The sequence below is a fragment of the Crocodylus siamensis genome, chromosome 4 (assembly GCF_052110815.1).
Source record: "Crocodylus siamensis isolate JL-2025a chromosome 4, ASM5211081v1, whole genome shotgun sequence".
NCBI classification, from domain to species: Eukaryota; Metazoa; Chordata; order Crocodylia; family Crocodylidae; genus Crocodylus; species Crocodylus siamensis.
This window is the reverse complement of record NC_143398.1, coordinates 190,687,000-190,705,264: the sequence shown is the minus strand read 5'-3', so window position 1 is coordinate 190,705,264 and position 18,265 is coordinate 190,687,000. Positions and strand designations below refer to the sequence as shown.

Genomic DNA, 18,265 nt, shown 5'->3' with positions numbered 1-18,265 from the left:
TTTCCCTTTGCAGGCTGGCAGAGTTCCAGCCAGAGCAGGAGGAGGGTGATTGAAGGCGGGGTGCACGATGTGCGTGTATGTGTGCATACATATGCATATTGTAGCCAGGCAAAAAGAGGAGCTCCTGCAGATCCCTCCAGGTAAGTCTATCTGGGGGGGAGGAGGCGGGGGCAGATTGAGCTCCCCATGGTGAGGGAGGGAGTAGAGTAGGGGAGGGCAAAGGTAGGGCAGCATATGGGACCCGGGGCTGGGGAGGGAATGTGTGGCTGCAGGGTCTGGCTGGGGAGTGGGATTGTAGCCACAGGCGGCTCATGTGGGGACTGGGGGGGCAACTCTTTGCTGCTCCGTGCATTCCTGGGGTGGGAGGCATGGGGGGGAGGAGACACGTGTCCCCCAGATTGAGGTTCAGAAGTAGCCTGCCTGATGCTGGCTCAAGGCTCCTTGCCCAGCTCCATTGCCCCCGGAGGCCTCCATGGCAGAGTGGGCTGGGAAGCTTCATTGCTGCTGCTGGGAGCCCCATGCTCCCATGGTGAGGCACCCTCTGCCCATCTGGCAGCTGTGGGGGGCACAACTCTGGGCCACCACTGCTGCAGGGTGGGCAGGGGGCACCTCACCATGATTGGGGTAGCCAGCATGGGGCTCTGAGCAGTGCCACCATGCCTTGCCAGCTCCAAGTCCTGACTGGATCTGCCCACCCACCATGGGCTTTGCTCTGGCTTTGCCACTTGCAGGGGATGGGGGTAGAGAACAGGGCTCCACGCTTACTCTACTGTGGCTGCAGCAATTGCCGCCTCCTGCAGGTGGCCCCTCAGGCTTGGAGTGGTGGTAAGGGGGGGTAGGTGGCTCCTGGCCCTGGTCCTGTAGCTCTGGCAGCTGGGGACTCCTCAGCCGTGGGGTGCAGCCCACATAACACATTGAGAGCTGCAGATGTGGCCCACTATGGCAAGTAGGTTGAGAACCACTGGTCTAGGGCTTTGAATACTCTCTAAATCCGGGCAGGCATCCTGTGTGCAAGCTCAAGGCTCCAAATCAGTATTTTCTCTTAATTGAAAATTCATGCACTGAGAGAGCTTAAAAATATTGAACAGGTTTTCAAAAAAATACCTTTAAAGGAGTGGTTCTCAACATTGTTAGACTTGAGGTCTCCCTCAGAAAATACTAGCTCTTAGCTTTCACTCATTTTTGTCTACAGAAAAAATAATAGAGCAATTCTTGTGTTGCAAAGAATTCAGCAAGACTGCAGCATGTCAGATTGTTGTTGACGCTATGGATTTTTATTTGAAATCTCTAGGTTTATTTTGCAAATCTTGTGTAGGTGTTTGCACACCCAGCAGTATTGTGAATCACATGTGGCATTGTGTGGCAGTCTTAAGATCTTACCCCTGCACCTCCTGGGTCATACCACATTATTTTTATTGCATTCCTCCCACCCCATAACATGCAATCTCTGCCTGTGCCAGGGCTGGAGCAAGAATGGAGCTGGAGCCAAAGTAGCTGCCTGCTTGGACTTGTACCAAATCTTTGTACCAAAGATGAGGTTTCTTTCTTTCCCCCCACTATATTGAATGTGGGGGGAGGGGACAGGGACACAACAACTTGTTTTGGGTTTGAGTAAATATGGCAGCTAGAATGGTGAAACTGTCAGTTAATGATACTTGTGTATTTGGAAAAATTCAGTTTGATGTATGTCTTATCCTTCCTATCTACCATTCCTTACCCCTGTAAAATACTTAAATTAGCAGGACAGGATAACTTTGCACCGAAGGTTATTCAAAGTATTGAGGGGGAGGATATTTTTCAACCACATGGTACTTTTTCCTGAATTATGGGGCCCTATGTAAACTTCAGGTAAATTGAAGACGAATAGTCAAATTTACTGTGTTTGAATTTTACAGTTTTGGTTGATAAATAATATTAGGGCAAGATATTCTGTAGGCTTTAGAATGCTTCACTACAGAAAATTATGTGTCACACTGATGAAACAGGTCATTCAAGTGTATAAATACTGTTGGTCCAAGTGCATAGATGTATATTTTTTAATTGGATACATATTAACTGGTTTTGTTTACACTATCTGTATACTTCAGTTGTAAGGATTTACAAATAATTGAAAAATTGTTTGTTTTTCAGACAGACCTCACAATCCTATGGTGAATGCTGGAGCAATTGTGGTCACTTCCTTAATCAAGGTAAAAAATTCACATTTAGTTTTGCTCTGAATATTGCATTAGTATACAGAAGGCTTATCTTGTGCAGTATTTACATAGGCTGCTTTCTTTTAATGTATGTAGAGAAATGAAATCTGGAATGAAGATGAGTTATAATATTTTGATACACTTAACGCATCCTGTTAATAGTTTCAGAAAGAAAGGAAGTGTCATGCAGCTAAAATGCTGACTTTTTCTCTTTCTTGGAATTTTATTTTCTTTATTTACCCATCCACTTCGTATCTTTTATGCTGGGTAAACCAGAAAAATAAATGAGATCTTTTATTATGTTTTTTCTTCTCACTGAGAAATCATTTGTCATGGTTGTCTCATAAGCAGTGCCTTTTACTTATCATCAAAGGCTGAGTACATCCTCAGTTATTCATTAAATCTCTCACCTAGTGAATAGGACTTATACGTGTGCTGCTAAATTTAAGTATTCTGTCCATCACAGAATTACAAGGGAAAAATCCTTTTCTTTTTTTATATATTTTTAGATGAAATCAGAATGTGTTATAAGTTAATTTATAAAGGCAAGAGATTCACAACTAACTTCCCATGCATTCCTTTAATATTAAACTTGCCCACAATTAATCTTTCGTGCAGCTAAATCACCTTTTAGTCTTAATCTGGATATGAAACATGGAATTAATTAATGAATGGTTTGTGGGAACTAACAACTATGAACATTTTGAATAAACCTTAGATTACGTGCTGGCTGTAGCACCCTTAATGCATGTTTCTGTATAAATACATGCTTACGTTTTGGAAAAAAAGGATTTTGCCTTTAGTATGGTTTTGCATGAGTATTTTAAAAGTTGTAAATCAAGTGAGTTTTGCTATATTAGTGTATGTAACCTCACCACAATATATGTACCCTACCTTTTACGTTAAACTCTGCAGTTAAATCTAGTTTTGTAATTGTAGAACCCTATCTAGAACTGACTGAATTTATAAATATTTCAATCCCCCGTGGTTCTGATATGAAAAAAAAATAAAATGATGAAAATAAAGCGTTGTGCTTGGAAAAACTTCCTTTTTAATGTTTTAAAATACATTTAGCCTCTAGCATACTATTTAGTTTCTGTTCCCAAATTGTTAGTTATGAAGGATTCCTAGATCATGATTTTCTGCTATTTTATATTTAATGAAGGTGTAAGAACTTCTGCCTAAAGACATTTATCTTTAATAGCTGTAGGTGAAAGAAAATGGCCTTAAATATGACAGGTAAATTTATTCACATTTAATTTTTTTAAAGATTGACTGAGCATTGAAATTCACTTTGACAACAGTGAATTTTAAAATCTGAACTAGTAACCCATTTGTCTGAATTGTTGAAATGTCAGTCCTGCTGTAGTATGCTCTCCTGGTTCTTGCTCCTGTATCATAAACACAAGGGTGTAACTATTGTAGAAGGCACCAATGTAGAGTTCTTGATAAAATGTTGTAGTTGCATAGATAAAGCAAATTTAGTTTTACTGCATGCCACTGTGACATTCATTCAAAGGTTTCTGTTTGGGAGGTTTTCTGGATGTAATGTTTTTATGGACAGTTTTTATGGACAGTATTATATTGCATTGACCTTTTTGCATGTAGTAACTGCACGTCTGGTAGACACATACCACACTCACTTCATTATTTGTTTTCAGAGTGACAGTATCTAGACCATTTCATGTATTGCTTCCACTAAGATGCTATTATCATTTGAATAACTAAAACTAGAAATATTATATGGGGGGAAGAAGCTATTTTTAGGATTAGCAGGTATAGTATTTTTAGCTATTTTTGTCCAGATAAATTGTAGACTATAAATATTATATGTTTACACATGAATTATGTAGAAAACTTAAGTAAACCACTGACAAGCTAAGTTTTGAAATAATCTACAAATCAGATGTAAAACATTGCTAAGTTAAAACTGTATACTACCCTCTGTTTTGATGTATTTGTTCTGTTAAGATTCAAGATAGTTGCTCATACCATATGACCTTTTGGAATCTAGCAATTAAACGTGCTTAAGAAAAAATTTAGGATGATTTAAATACATATTTTATAATCTAGTTTTATTAATGTCAGCTTATCAAGAAGCATGGCAAGGCTTTTGCTGTTAAGAATTCAGACCATTTTTTACCTTTCTGGAGCAACCATTACTTACAGGCTTCTTTAATTTCATCTGCTTAATTTTTTGGAAAATAAAAACACCACCTTCTAAATAGAGTACAATAGATTGTATGCAACTGGAAAAAGGAGGGTTTTTGTCTTGATTCTTATGCATAACTGCAGTTAGGGTCTGTCATACTTATGTGTAGGTACCTCAGAGTGAATCCTTTTACTCTTATGAGTTGTTGCTGACATAAGCATTTTAATATTTTAAATGAAAAACTGTGCCCTTGGAAATTACTTGCCCAGCTCTTGTTATAGTTGGAATTACATGTATGCATCTTAGCACAGAACCAGTGGTGGTTCTGTTATTTTTGCCATTCATTTAATATTGTCAGTGCATTTGTTAACTCTACATTTGCATGGCTTACTGAGAGAGACTGTCTTGTAATACACAGGCTTACATGACACCTGAGCTGGTGTGTACCAGTGGTAACGATGCATCTAAAATTTTGTCTTTACTCGGGGCTCTATTCTTTCTAACTGTACTTACACCCCAAATTGTTTTCTCTTAGACTTAAAACATGTAGCTTCCAATTGAAATGCTTCACCACAGATTCTAAAAATTTTATGCTGATGAACTAGATATTAATTAAAATGTTCCTGTGGACCTTATCCCTCTCACTTATGGTTGTGCAGCTGCTTCCCCACTATTCTCAACCATATAATATTATGTATAATTATACAGGGCAATTATAACAATTGCTTATGTAGAAGAGTGATAATAGGAAAATATTGTTTATCATTCTAGTTGTCTTCAGTGCAGTGCAACAGGTCAAACCAAGGAGATCTAGCACTGTGGAACTCTTTGTTCTTTCTGCAGATCACCAGTGGTTTATTCTTGGGGAAAATACTTATTAACCCTAGTATAGCTAATCTTGTCAGTTATTTGATACGGTTCTATTGCCCGTGTGAGGCCATGAGCCTCCTCTTCAAACCTCCTGATATGTCAGCTTGTGGATATATTGGTAACCATGTCTCTATTCATGAGCCATCAGGACATCTGTACTACTTCGGGTAATATGCTGCATAATTCAGAGAGCTGAAGAGAAGTGTTCTAAGGGGCCAATGGAAGTGGGTAGAGGGGGACACCTATGGAAGTAATTGCCGGGGAGAAAATACCCATCCAAAATCTTATCACTGCTAGGGTATGTTGCAAGACAAGCTGTTGGTAAGGGTCCTGCTACACATTCACATTTAAAGGGCAATGGAAATTGGAAACCAACTATAGAACTGTTATATATTTTTTAGCACTAAATTTATAGCTGATTGGTTCTTTGTGTAGCTGGATAGTCATTTTTATCATGTCATAATTACTTTGGTCTTACTTTCCACATGTGGCCAGTCTAAATTTATTGTGCAATTAGCCAGTTAATTGCATAATACATGCAATGCGTAGCAGGGGCCTAAGAAACTGAAAGGACTTAGAAGTGTCCAAAATGTGAAAACCAAGCCAGTTCTCTACTCCAAGAAGAACCTGCAGTATGTACAGAAACTCTCCTGGGAGTGATTTTAACCCTGGTTATTCCTGGGTTATTTTTCTCCTGGAGTGTGGCCATTTTTACTTGGGGGGAACAAGCCTGACCATCTGTCATTGTTTCTCCTGGGAAAGCAGTGTCTTTTCCAGGAGAAACTGAACTGTCTGTACTAGGCACTTCTCTACAGTCATGGAAGGTAGAAGAGAGAGACAATGGAATCCATTCCTTTATGTAGGTAACTTAGTATGGGACAGTTAGATATTGTGGTAATAAGATTTTGAAAATCCTTGCAAAAAGTTCTGTACAGCACAAAAATGGAGATATGGTTGGAAATAGCAACCTATACAAATCCACTAACAAATTTGCTGAAAGAGGTGATTTTAAGATGCTCCAGATACACATCTCATTGGAAATGGTGTCAGCCAACAAAAAGTGTACCTCATAGTATTTTTTGTAGTAATAGAATAATTATCAAAAATAGTGAGGGTAGGGGGAGAGAGAGAAAGCTAACTGTGCCAGGGTCCTGTACATTGTCAGGATACAACTTTTTAGATTTATAAAAATTTTTGAAGCAAAGATGGTTATCTGCATATCACTTGACAAGAAAGGACCTTTCTTTTGTTATATCTAATAGTGTAATTACAGAAAGTACACACACACCTTTTTCTAAATTCATTTAAGCTATTTACTCCAATTATCCCTCCTGGTAGTCTGGCATGTAAATAGAACTATGCATATCTGTTCAAAACATGTAACAACAGGACAATTTAAGATAAGTGCAAGAATTGTCGCCTGTTGTATTTGGGCCTTTGCTTGTACTTAAGGAAGTTGCTTCCCTTCTAGAGTTCAGGTATCTTTTTAAATCTCAGCTCTTTGACATAAAGTATATCCATTCAGATTATTTCGACTTTGCCTTGTATTTTAACTTAATTGAATTTACTTGGTGGTAATATTAAATTAATTGTCAGAATATGTTTTATGGTACATAGTTTCTCCTTCCTATAAGCATGTCAAATTATATAAAGTATTCTATAATCAAATATTCAAGTTTTTTTACTTTAATGGCACAAGCCTAGTTCCTGCATAGAATTTGAAGAATGGTGATATTGTTCTTGCCAGGTTAAATGTTGTCTATGAAATTGTGTTCCCAAGTATTTCAGAGGTGAAAATGGTATGCTAAACAGCTAGGACACCAGTTCTTACAGAACATGCGTAGATTAACAAAACAGAGTGTGTAAGTACAGAAAGGTAGACTAAAGCCAATAAGAGTTAAATTTATGTAAAATACACAAATACAGAAATTATCCTCCTCTGCTTAAAATAATGTCAGAATTTTATATTTTTAGAGGGACTGGTAACTGAATTCTAACGTTGTGCCTAAACTTTGCATACAGCATCTCCCCCAAAATGCATTTCTATTAAGATATTAATAAAATTATATTATGTTGCATTATGCTACAAACATTTTAACTGTTTCAGGTTTTTTCAAAGAAAGAAATTGAAGTAGTTTAAAAGAGTGATTTGACAAACATAGATATATATATTACCATGTAGAACTGAAATATTAATGAAAAGTGGCTGAATGTAGTTCTTTTTAGATGATTTTTATCTGGATTTATTATTGCATGCTTTGGTAAGTATTAAAAATCTCTCCAGCTCTATCAAATATATATATTGACATGTATATTCATATACTCTGCATTTTGCCAAAATAAAGCAATATCTAGTAGGAAGACATTTCCTTAAAAATATTATAGATATATTTATTTCTCAACACAGTGTAATACAGAAAGCTGAGAAACTCCATAGGTCCTGACAAATTGACAAGTCGAGAAATTCAGTTAAGATTGACAGTTGAAACTCATTGTGCTTTTATGTGTTTAAATAAAAATGCTTGAGTTAAGAGCTGTGTGTCACAGCTTTGAATTTCTTTCTTATTAAGCTGTTTCAATTTTAATATTTGACACTTTTTTGTATTCATTTAGACATTTTTATGTATATGTGTATATACAAATATACACACTTCCTATATGCATGCTAGTGTGTATATGTATACATATAAATATATATTTAGTATATGTTAATGTTTGAATGCATGGAACATTTCTTTTTAACACTGTAGACAGATGTATAGTTTGTGTAACTTTCTTATGCAAACAAATTTAATCTACTGTCTATTCCTTCCTCTGTTTTCTTCCCCCCTCCCCTCCATCTGAATAACCAAGTAAAATTTAGGTCAAATAAAACTTAGAGTGCAAAAGTTTCTCTATCCTTCATATTTTTCAAAATTGTTATGAAAAAAGATCTTTAGAATTTCCATGAGGTCAATGTTAGGCCTTTTTCTTTTTAAATACTTAAACTTTAATCATAAAATATGTGATGCCTCTGACTTTTTTTGATTTTGGAAGGTTTGTGGTCTGCCTCATTCATTTGTAGAAATAAAGCAGGAAAACTATAGTGATGATTTATTGTAGTTATCAGTGCATGTGGAAGTAAACATTTTTTTCTTTCTTTCTGTTATGTACTGTATTGAACTCATGCTATGCTCTTGATCCTGTAGTCACTTGGTACATGCTTTAAGCACTCAAGTAGCCTTGTTAGCTTCAGTGGCATTACTGTTGTGCTCAAATTTAAGAATGTATGAAAGTGTATGCAGGGCCTGAAAGTACCACCTGGTCAACATGCTTGAGTGAGCATACACAAGATGCTCTGGAAAAGTGATCATTGTCTTCTCTAAGCATGCAAATCCAGATGGAGCTTTTAAAAGATAAAATAAAGATATTTTTTAAATGTTGATATGAAAAATATAGCTTTAATTTATTAATCATAAATCTGACTCTTGTCTACAGAGCTTTATATATTGTTAGTGAGATCAGTTTATTACCGTGCAAGGAATTTTTTCAATTGGGCAAAAAAAGTCCACACTATTATGTGTTTGTCTTTTTGCACAAAGCATGATCCCTTCCTCCTTTCTTTTTTAACAGAAGCAGCATAATTTGTTTCAGTTTATTTTAACTGTCTAACCATACAATTATCAATGCAGCATCCCATAACTAATGCTGACCCACTTTCCCAAAGAGATGTTCATTGTGCATTTAAAAGCTTGAAAAGGTTTTTGTGGTTTAAATGTTGTTACATATTTTACAGCATTAGGATCTATGGAATATTTTGACAACTGCAACAGTTCAATGAAGTTGGTAATTTCTTCTTTTAATTATTTTTTCATTGAACAGACTTGGAGGTACATTTTTAAGGCTTGTATTTTGGTATATTATACAAGAACATTTTGATGAAATGTAGCATGAGGTTTTTTGTTGTTGTTGTTGTTGTTTTTTTTTTTTAAACCATACCTATTATTACAGATTATCTTGATAGAAATCATTGGCTTAAAGAGTGAGAGTATTATTTAGCTCTTATTTAATAATTGTAAGGTAACCCTTTGCGTGTAATTTTGACACAGCAGTATGGTATTCCTTTCAGCTAGTGATCGTACGTGTATGACTGCACATCCTTTTGTAGATGAGCTGATGCGTGGGGCTTCACAGATTATCTGCAGCACCCTAATCCACTTGTAGAGTGGGAAATGAGACTGGCTTTATGCGTTTCATTAAGTAAAATGCTGGTACATACAAAGCTTCAGTTTTTTTCCTATACTAATTATAGCGTGAGTAATGGCTCTTGAACTGTTCGAGGTAATCATAAAAAAAATGTTGTCTAACATATAGATAGACTATCTTTAATACTAAATTTACTTATAAAACAAAAAAAATTCATATGTATTTTACATTAGCTTATATAATGTCAATTAATATTGCTGACTTTTAACCCATTGTTCTATAAACATCCTCTGAAAACGAAGCTGTTTGGCTGTTTACAAGTCAAAATAAAATATGTATTTATTTGTTTGGGATTTTTTAGGTTTTGGTTTTTGCTTATGTTCCACCCCTCCCCAGGGCCCCCAACCCCCTCCCTCAAGGGAGTTTGTGGCAGATAAGTTGTCAGAAATTGAGAGAGATAACCAGTAAATCTTTCATGGGCAGCTACCAGATTTTAAGACCACATACTAAAAACCAGATACTCAAGAGCTAATTTAAACAGGAGAACTGGTGAAATAGAATGTAGGTGCCTCCCTTTTTTATGCTATTAGCAAAACTTCATTGTGTTTGAATATGTTGTGACTGGATGTTTTAAGATTCTAAAATCATAGTTGAGTTAGCTGTTAAATAAGACCTGTTTTGCTAACCTGATTAATCAGGTTTACATGGGTTGGGTGTAGAGTATTTACCTTAACTCATAAATCTTAAATTAAATTATTTTTATAGTAAAGGGTAATACTTTATTTTAAGTCTTCCACCTGAATTAAATTCATAGTGTGAAGAGTTACTAGAAACAAAGTTTAGTCTTGGGAGCGTCGCTTTTCCTTTGTTTAGAATCAAGTAAGATCTTTAGGTTACAAATTATAAAAAGTTAATGCTGTGTTCATTGTGATAACATTGATCACAATTAACTTGTATGTTTTATGTATATTCTTATATACTATTAATTGTAAATATGGAGTATTGAATAGAGAGCACTTAAAATAAAGCATACCTTGATTACTGCTTGAATCTATTCCTAACATACAGGTATTTGATAAAAGATCTAGTTGGACCCTTTATTTAAATGATTTACTCTATGTAATTTAATTTCATACTATATTAATATATCAAATGATTATAGTAACTTATACTCAAGTAGCTTGATACCTGTAAGTCTTTAATAGAGTTATATGCAATTAAAAAACTAATCATATTAAGTGAACTTCTAACTATTTAAATTTGTATGCATTAACAATTCTTGTAAATTATTTTTTTTTCCTTTCAGCAAGGAGTAAGTAATGCAGAAAAATTTGACTATGTAAGTAAGCATCATTTTCATATTTAGATTTCATGATGGACAAATCTCATGTTGGACACAGATCTTTTTGCTTTCAGATTCTACATAAAATATCAGTCATGTAAGCATTAAGTTTCCTGATACAGAATACTTCGAGTATTTTCACACTTTGTGCCCTGAACTAGTTTAGTTATGAATCTGAAAATAGTCAATAGTTGTACTTTTTATCAAATCTTTTTATTCAATATTGGGATGCTTTTTTCATAGGTGATGCAGTTTATGAATAAAATGGCTGGTAATGAATATGTTGGATTCAGTAATGCCACGTGAGTATCTTTGTTTTGTTTATGAGTTTTTGTGGAAAAAACGTCTAATCCTTCCTTACCTTATTGAAGTCATGGCACAGCCAAATTTTACCTTAGTGAAAGAAGAATTTCACCCTTAATATTTTAAGGTATTACTCCAGTACTTAGAAGATTAAATTTGATTGTATGTTCATCATTGGATATGCCTGTATGGCAGCCAGTGGCATGCTGAAACAACTTGCTGTCGTGTTAAAAACCTGTCTCAATATTGTCTATCCTACTTATAAGTCAGCCTGTGCATCCCCTGTGTACAGTATTGGCAAACAGTAAAAATAGTATTGTATTTAGCTATTATTCAGGTATTACTATTTAGTTCTTTACCTTAATATTTAGACTTTTGGCTGTTTTTAAAAAGGAAACTATTTCTGTCAAAGGAAAAATATTAGTTGAATTAGATTAAACCTTTAAAAGGAGTTGAAAAATCCATTTGCCGTAGACCATCAAATTCTGTGGAATTAAATCTTACATAGCACAAAAAAGATGACACAGTCCTCCTTTGGCTGCAAGGGTTACCTGTTTTCACAAGTCAAATATAAAGTAGAGTAACATCTTTTTAAATCTTCAGGTAGAGAGAGTGCCTCTGCACCACTGCTAGTCATGACTGATCTGAACAAACAGCCTTTATTGGATCTCTTAATGCTACTGAGATGTACATAGAACTGTCAGTACAACTGAGATTTCCTCCCCTACCCCCCCCAAACTCCAGCCAAACAAATTTTAATTGCACAAGGGTCATAGACCAAATAGCTGGCTGTCATTAGAGAAGTTCTGTCCTTCAGGGTCAGCATCATTGTCCCTTCTTGGTTGTGTTCCTTTAAAGAGAGAATGTTCCACGGATGTATTTTGTTTTCATTTGTTCACCCTTCCGGTTAACCAGGCTTTGTGGCAGGAAATAAATAGCCACCAAAGAATGTATGTTAATAATATTTAATGGAAGTCAGATTAAGTGCATTGTTTTTGGTCTGAGCAGTACAAGTTCACAGAACAAAAAGAGTGTTATGGACAAAATGATGAGTAGACTCCCCTAAAATAGTAAAAGCCATTACTGGCTTTTTATTTAGGTGTATTCTCTTCTAATGTTTTGCAGTGTTATGTTACATGTTTTTTGAACAGGCCTGGTATTGTAAATTGGATGATACCTAGAGTGCATATTCCAGAAAATATGAACCACTTAGTTCAAATACTTAGAGATTTACTAGTAGTATCTGTATTCTGTGCAACCTAATTTCAAAATTAAAGGTTTTGTTTTTTAATTCTTAAGCAGTAGTGTTTCCTGTGTTAGGTCTTTGTTATCTGTATACCTTTATTTCTAGTTAGGTTTGGAGCCTGATTCTTTAAACTTCTCTTAAAAAAATAAAAGAAAAAAAAAGTAAAATACAACCAACAACATAAGGCCGTTAGAAGACCTGAATGCCTATTGCAGTGTTTCCCAACAGGTGTGCTGTTAGGCATGTCCAGGTGTGCCATGGCATTTTGGGCTAGAGCCACACGCCTGCTGCTGCTGCAGACATAGACAGAGTGTGGCTTCAGCCAGGCAGGTCGTGTGGCTCCAGCCCAAAATGCCATCTGGCTGGCCGCGCCCTGCCCCCTGGTTGGTGTCCAGATGGCTGCGCACCACCCCCCTTTCCTTGCCCCTGCCAGTCAGTGTTTGGCTGGCCACATGCCATCCCCCCCTCCCCCCCACTCCATGTCCAGTGTGGCATGGTGCTTTTTTATTTGGGTAAGAGTGCCGTGGGACGAAAAAGGTTGGGGAAACGCTGGCTTATTGTCTGTTTTCAAGGTAAACTAAACAAATGGGTTTAATCAACAATGTACCCCCCATGAAGCCTGTAGGATTTTATCAGTGGCTTCTATTGGCCAATAGAAGAGTATAAAAGGAAGATAGGTAAGACTCTGACTACATAGAATAGTAGTGCAAATCTTGACGGGTTCAGGGCTCTTTTGTCTTGTACTTATAAGGAAAGACCACCAACAGTATGTATTGGTCTCTCAAGTACTGTCTGCCTGTTACTTTTATATATATATATGCTTTTCCTATATATTTGTTAAAACTTTATTTGTTAAAGGATGTCACTTTAAATTATGTTTGCCTTTTAGTGTATACAAAAAAAAATTAGAAAAACATAATGACTTGCATCCTTTTCCTATCACCCTATTTCTTTTCAAATACAGAGAATGTATTAAAAATAACTATCTAGTTGGTTTAATCCTTTTGCCCCTAGACTAATACAGCTACAACCTGGATACCTGTAAAAATAACTTGACTGTCATCCATTATGAGATACAGTCACTTTCCTGTTCTCTACAGAGGAGAGCTGGGGTTTTTATAGAGGTCTCTCCAGGATGAGTCTATGTGTTTGTGGTCCGTGACTGGGAAGAGAGAGCTTTTGCCAAGGGTGCTTCAGTGCTTTCTCTCTGCTACTTGTTTTGGAGGCAAAGACAGTTTGCTTCCAATCTCCCATATTTTTTTTTTAGGGAAGTTAGAAAATTGGAGAGCATGGAGGACAGTTGGATGTTTCGAATTATATATGTAAGGAATGAAGTAGAAAATATTGGCACTAGGGGTGTACCGAGAAAGAGTTTTGGGGCCGAATTTTTTTTTTTTAAGGAGGCATATTGACCGATGCTAATCCAATTTCTGATATGCAGCTGGTAAGTCTGGTGTGGTAGAAACAAAGGGGGGGGCATCAAGGCCTGTGGGGGAGGGAAGGGGCATGGGAGGGCGGGGCTGGGGCAGGTGCTGCCCAGCCATTGGGAGGGGTGCAGGCCAGCTGCAAGTGGCTCATCCGGGGGGGGAGGGGCGGAGTATGTGCCCCTGCATCTGCATGGGGTAGACTCCAGCTGTGGGCCAAGACAGGTGTGGGAGGGAGCCACGGCTCATCCTGGGGGGTGTGGGAAGGGAGGGGCGCAGCTCCTGCTGCTGCCTCTACCACTCATCTGGGAGAACATGGTGGGGGGGAGGTGTTGAACCCCTGGATCGGGGCGGGCTGGGGCTGGGGCTGTGCCATGCTCTTCCCAGCCAGGCAGGTGTGGGTGCACATGCCTCCCATGCTCTCCCAGATGAGCAGTGGGAGCAGCGTCAGTAGCCACCGGATGAGCATCGGATGAGCAGCATATAGTTTCAGGAGCCACCCTCCCTTTCCCCCCCTTCCTTCTCCTGGACAAGCTGCGGCTTCATGCCATGCCTTCCCCACCCTAGCCCCACATGCTCCCTTACCGTGGGGGCCTTGATCTGTCCCTCCACACCTCTTCCCTCCCCCGTGCCATCCCATCCCTTCCCCTGTCCCCTCCCACCACACCAGACATACCAGCTGCAGGCAGCTCTCCATGCTGCTGGCTCTACTCCTCACTGCCTATGTGCTGCACTGTGGCTGTGTGCACGCACAGGCATTTATTGGACAAAGTATTGGCCACATCAGGCCAATTTCTGATGCAGAAAATTTTCTTTATATCGGCACTGATCCAGTATCATTCTGATGTATTAGTGCACCTCTAATTGAAACCTGTTCAACTATATAAATCAGTAGTATGCTTATCACCAGTACTGCATTCAAGTGTAGACACTTTATTGTGACCAGAATGTAGCAAGAATGTAAAGGACTCAGGAACAAAAAATATTGATATAGATGTGGAAAGACTTTGAGGAGAGGTTGAAAATTTGGGTTAGTTCAGTTTAGGAAGATTTGATATGTCAAATGATTAGTTGTATACAGAAAGTAAATCAGGACTCTTTTTATCCATTCTTACAGTAGAAGGGCAAGGGAACATTAAAAGAAATTGAAAGGTAGAAAACTTAACATTTGAAAGAAGAAAAACTTTTTCTTGTTTCATTATTCTTTGGCACTTAGTGATGTAATGTGAAATGCTTAGTGAGGTTCAAAAGGGGACATTTATAGCATGGATTTTCAAAGGGGTATCATGGGAGCTAAATGAATTAGGTGTCCAACTCCCATGAAATCTTTGAAAAATTCTAGTATGTGTGAATAAGTGTAACCTCTGTAGAGAGTTAAATGGAATTTGAAAATTGTTTAGAAAATAGATATGCAGGCCACATCATTGTTCATTTGTAGCAGTGGAAGTTTTTGCCCCTGTTCCTTGTGCCTTTCTGAGTCTGGTGTGATCCTGGTCTGGGAATGTCTGGGTTGCAAACTATAGTCTTGTTCTTGGGAGAATGAAGCAGCAGGGCAAAGCCCTCTGCCCATTTCTCAGTCTGTCTCTGGTCTGAAAAGCTTTTGAGACCCCCAGCTGAGAAGCTCTGGGTACCCTGGGTGTGTCAGAAGTCAGTGGAGAGCAGCTTGGGCCTGCCCCTTCTCTCCCCTTCCTGTCTATTGTGGGGGGAGCAGGGAGAGGGAGCAGCTGCCCCTATGATTGCTCCAGAGTGGTGTGAGCCTTTCCCCATGGTTCCACTCCTGGGTCCTGGGAGAAGTAAAGCAGCAGGGAAGCGTATAAGTAGTGCAGTGCAGTGGGGGAACTTCCACCTGCCTCAGTGGGTACAGGGCATGCAGCCTGGGGTCTTGTGGCCTGTGCTAGCACTACTTCTGTGGCGTACACCTCCCACTGGTATGTCCCATGGGGCATGTGGCCCCTGGCTGCTTTGAAGTCAGACAGCTCTGCCTCAGAGTATAAGCTGCTAACCTTTGGGAACAAAATTCTCCTTATGAACATTTTATTTCATAGTTGTCTACTTTGTCATTTCTTGCATTTCTGAAATATTTGGGCACTGGGGATGAGAGATACTGGACTAGGTAGAAAACTGTTGTGACCTGCTATGATAGTTTCTGTCAGTTTATTATTAGGTTGTTTGCAGTCATGAGAAACAATGGAGTCTTTATATGCAGTTTTATTACTTTTATATTGTGCTTCTCTGTTCCAGAATGTTTGATTTTTTGTTTGTTTGTTTGTTTTTTTTAGGTTCCAGTCTGAAAGAGAGAGTGGAGATAGAAATTTTGCAATAGGCTATTACTTGAAAGAAAAAAAGGTTTATGGATCTTTTGTGTATCAACTTTACAAGCCTTGTATTATTCGTTAGTCTTATTCTCTGCTGTCTGTTGTATAGACTGACATTACTGACGATGTTTAAAACATTATGCACAACTCATACAGTATTTCCCAAATAAGTTTTGTGAAACCAGAAAAAATGTAGACACATTTAAAAAAGTTACTAGAACATCTTTCACCTCATTTTTGCAAATTTGGTTAATGATTGTAAAGCTACGTTCTTTAAACTTTTTTTAAATACGTATTTTTTTCAGCAAAACCAACATTTGAAAAAATGTATGTGCAACTTTAAGTGCTTCAATATAAGGTTAAAGAGTCATTGCAAATATTTCGCAAAGGTGCTTTGGTGTTTAGTGTAGTTGGCTATATGATATTTGTATTTTTTTTAAATTGGAGGTCATTTCTTATTTTGGAGTGTTAATACTTTTTTATTTTTAAAAGTTTTTAAATTTAATTACACTTAATTTAATTTTACATATTAACAGCAATTTAGTTTGACTTTTTGATCTTGAATTTTATTTAATATATGTGTGTATATATGTAATTACATAGTTTGTGTGTGTGTGTGTGATTACTTTCTTTAAGCCAACATGTTTTTAAAAGATTTCTTTTACTACTTTCCACAGTGTTTTCCAGAAGGCACAGATATGGTTGCTATATTAGACTTCTATTTCCAGGTAATTCCTACTAAGTAATCTTGCATACTTTTTGTGGATTTGGATTTAAGCAGCCCAGGCTGAATTATTCATGCATAAACTGGGTCATTAATGCTATTTAGTTAAGTTTGAATTTAAGTTTGCTCTGCTTATTATTTGGGAATGAACAATATGCATTTGAAATATCAAAACTGTTTTTGCTGATTTACAAGTTTCCATTGCTAGTGTAGATTGTAAAAATTCAGTAAGAGAATGTATGGTGGTTTGAGTTACGGATAGTTGCATTATTCATAAGGGGTTTTGACAAATTATTAGGTTTCTCTGTTGCTCTTTCTTCATTGTTACATAATGGAAGGCAGGCTAGGGTGACCCATTACAGCAGCCATTTTTCAAACTTTTTAGACTCAAAGCACTCCTCAGAAAATACCATCTTTTAGTTTTCATTCATTTTTTGACTCCATAAAAATAATAGAGCAATTTTTCTGTTGCAAAGAATTCAAAGACCACAGCAAGTCAGAATTTTTTTAATGTTATGGATTCCTATTTGAACTCTCTGGGTTTATCTCATGAATCATATTTGCACATCTAACAGTGCTAACAGTGTATGGCACCCCCACAATCACCCTTAAAAGGCTCTCAAGGCACCTTGGTTGAGAATAACTGCCTTGGGGACTACCTGGTTCAGCAGTGCATGAACATTTCTAGGCTACAACCCTCTTTGTTGAATGCTGTCATCCTTAACCATCTCTTGGGAGGGAAAGGCTTAACTTTATAGTATGAATACAATCCCATTATAGTATAAATACAGTCGTGTGCGTACATTTTATTGGTAGTGTTGAAGTAATGTTGTTGCCATAATGGTCCAGGAAATATGCAAGAGGAAATAATTTTTCTGAGCGATAGCTTTTATTAGACCAGCATGTCTGGGACATAGATAGCCTTTCAGATATCATCCAAATTCTTGCTATATAGTTTATTGAAAGTTTAAAGATTAGTACCATATTTACCCGAATGCAAGATGTTGTAAAAATTTAGAACAAGCCTGCAATAATTAGATTCTATATCTGATGAATTTTATAAAAATTGTTATGATTTTTCCTACATAGAATCTAATTCTGGGAGGGTAATCATAAATTTGCAATACTTCCCCCACCACCACTGCAGCATGGAAAGCAATACGGGGGGTGAGGAGAGAGAGTATAAGTTATGAGGGAGTCAAGCAGCCTGATTCCTTCCTTGATCTCTGTCTAGGCTTTCTCTGCTGCCTGCATGCCTCACCATCCTCCTTTTCTGCTTACCCTCAGTTGCGGCTCTGGTTTGGGGCATGGAACATATGGTGGATCTGGCCCTTGCCTGGCCAGGTAGCAGCAGTTGTGGTGCCTGGGTTGGAGGTGGGACAAGAGCTGCTGCCACTACCATTGTTACTGCCTGACCAAGTTAGGGCCAGAGCAACCATATACTCTGTGCCTCAGGTCCAAGTGTGGCCAGAACTGGAGCCATGACTGAAGGTAAGCAGGGGGCAGAGG

General features: G+C 37.7%; 1 protein-coding gene across 4 annotated transcripts in view; it reads left to right on the top strand.

The window, feature by feature from the left end:
- The window catches only part of GLS (glutaminase), a 104,176-nt gene that overhangs the window by 34,352 nt on the left and 51,559 nt on the right, over positions 1 to 18,265 (top strand). For 3 of the 4 annotated variants that reach the window (XM_090045226.1, XM_090045228.1, XM_090045227.1), the window contains 5 exons: positions 2,131 to 2,189; positions 10,709 to 10,741; positions 10,988 to 11,046; positions 15,997 to 16,063; positions 16,710 to 16,760. In XM_090045226.1, coding sequence (XP_089901352.1) covers positions 2,131 to 2,189; positions 10,709 to 10,741; positions 10,988 to 11,046; positions 15,997 to 16,063; positions 16,710 to 16,760 — 269 coding nt within the window. Of the gene's footprint in view, positions 1 to 2,130; positions 2,190 to 3,400; positions 9,043 to 10,708; positions 10,742 to 10,987; positions 11,047 to 15,996; positions 16,064 to 16,709; positions 16,761 to 18,265 lie in introns of those variants that run through there. The other variant, XM_090045230.1, reaches the window with a different exon arrangement.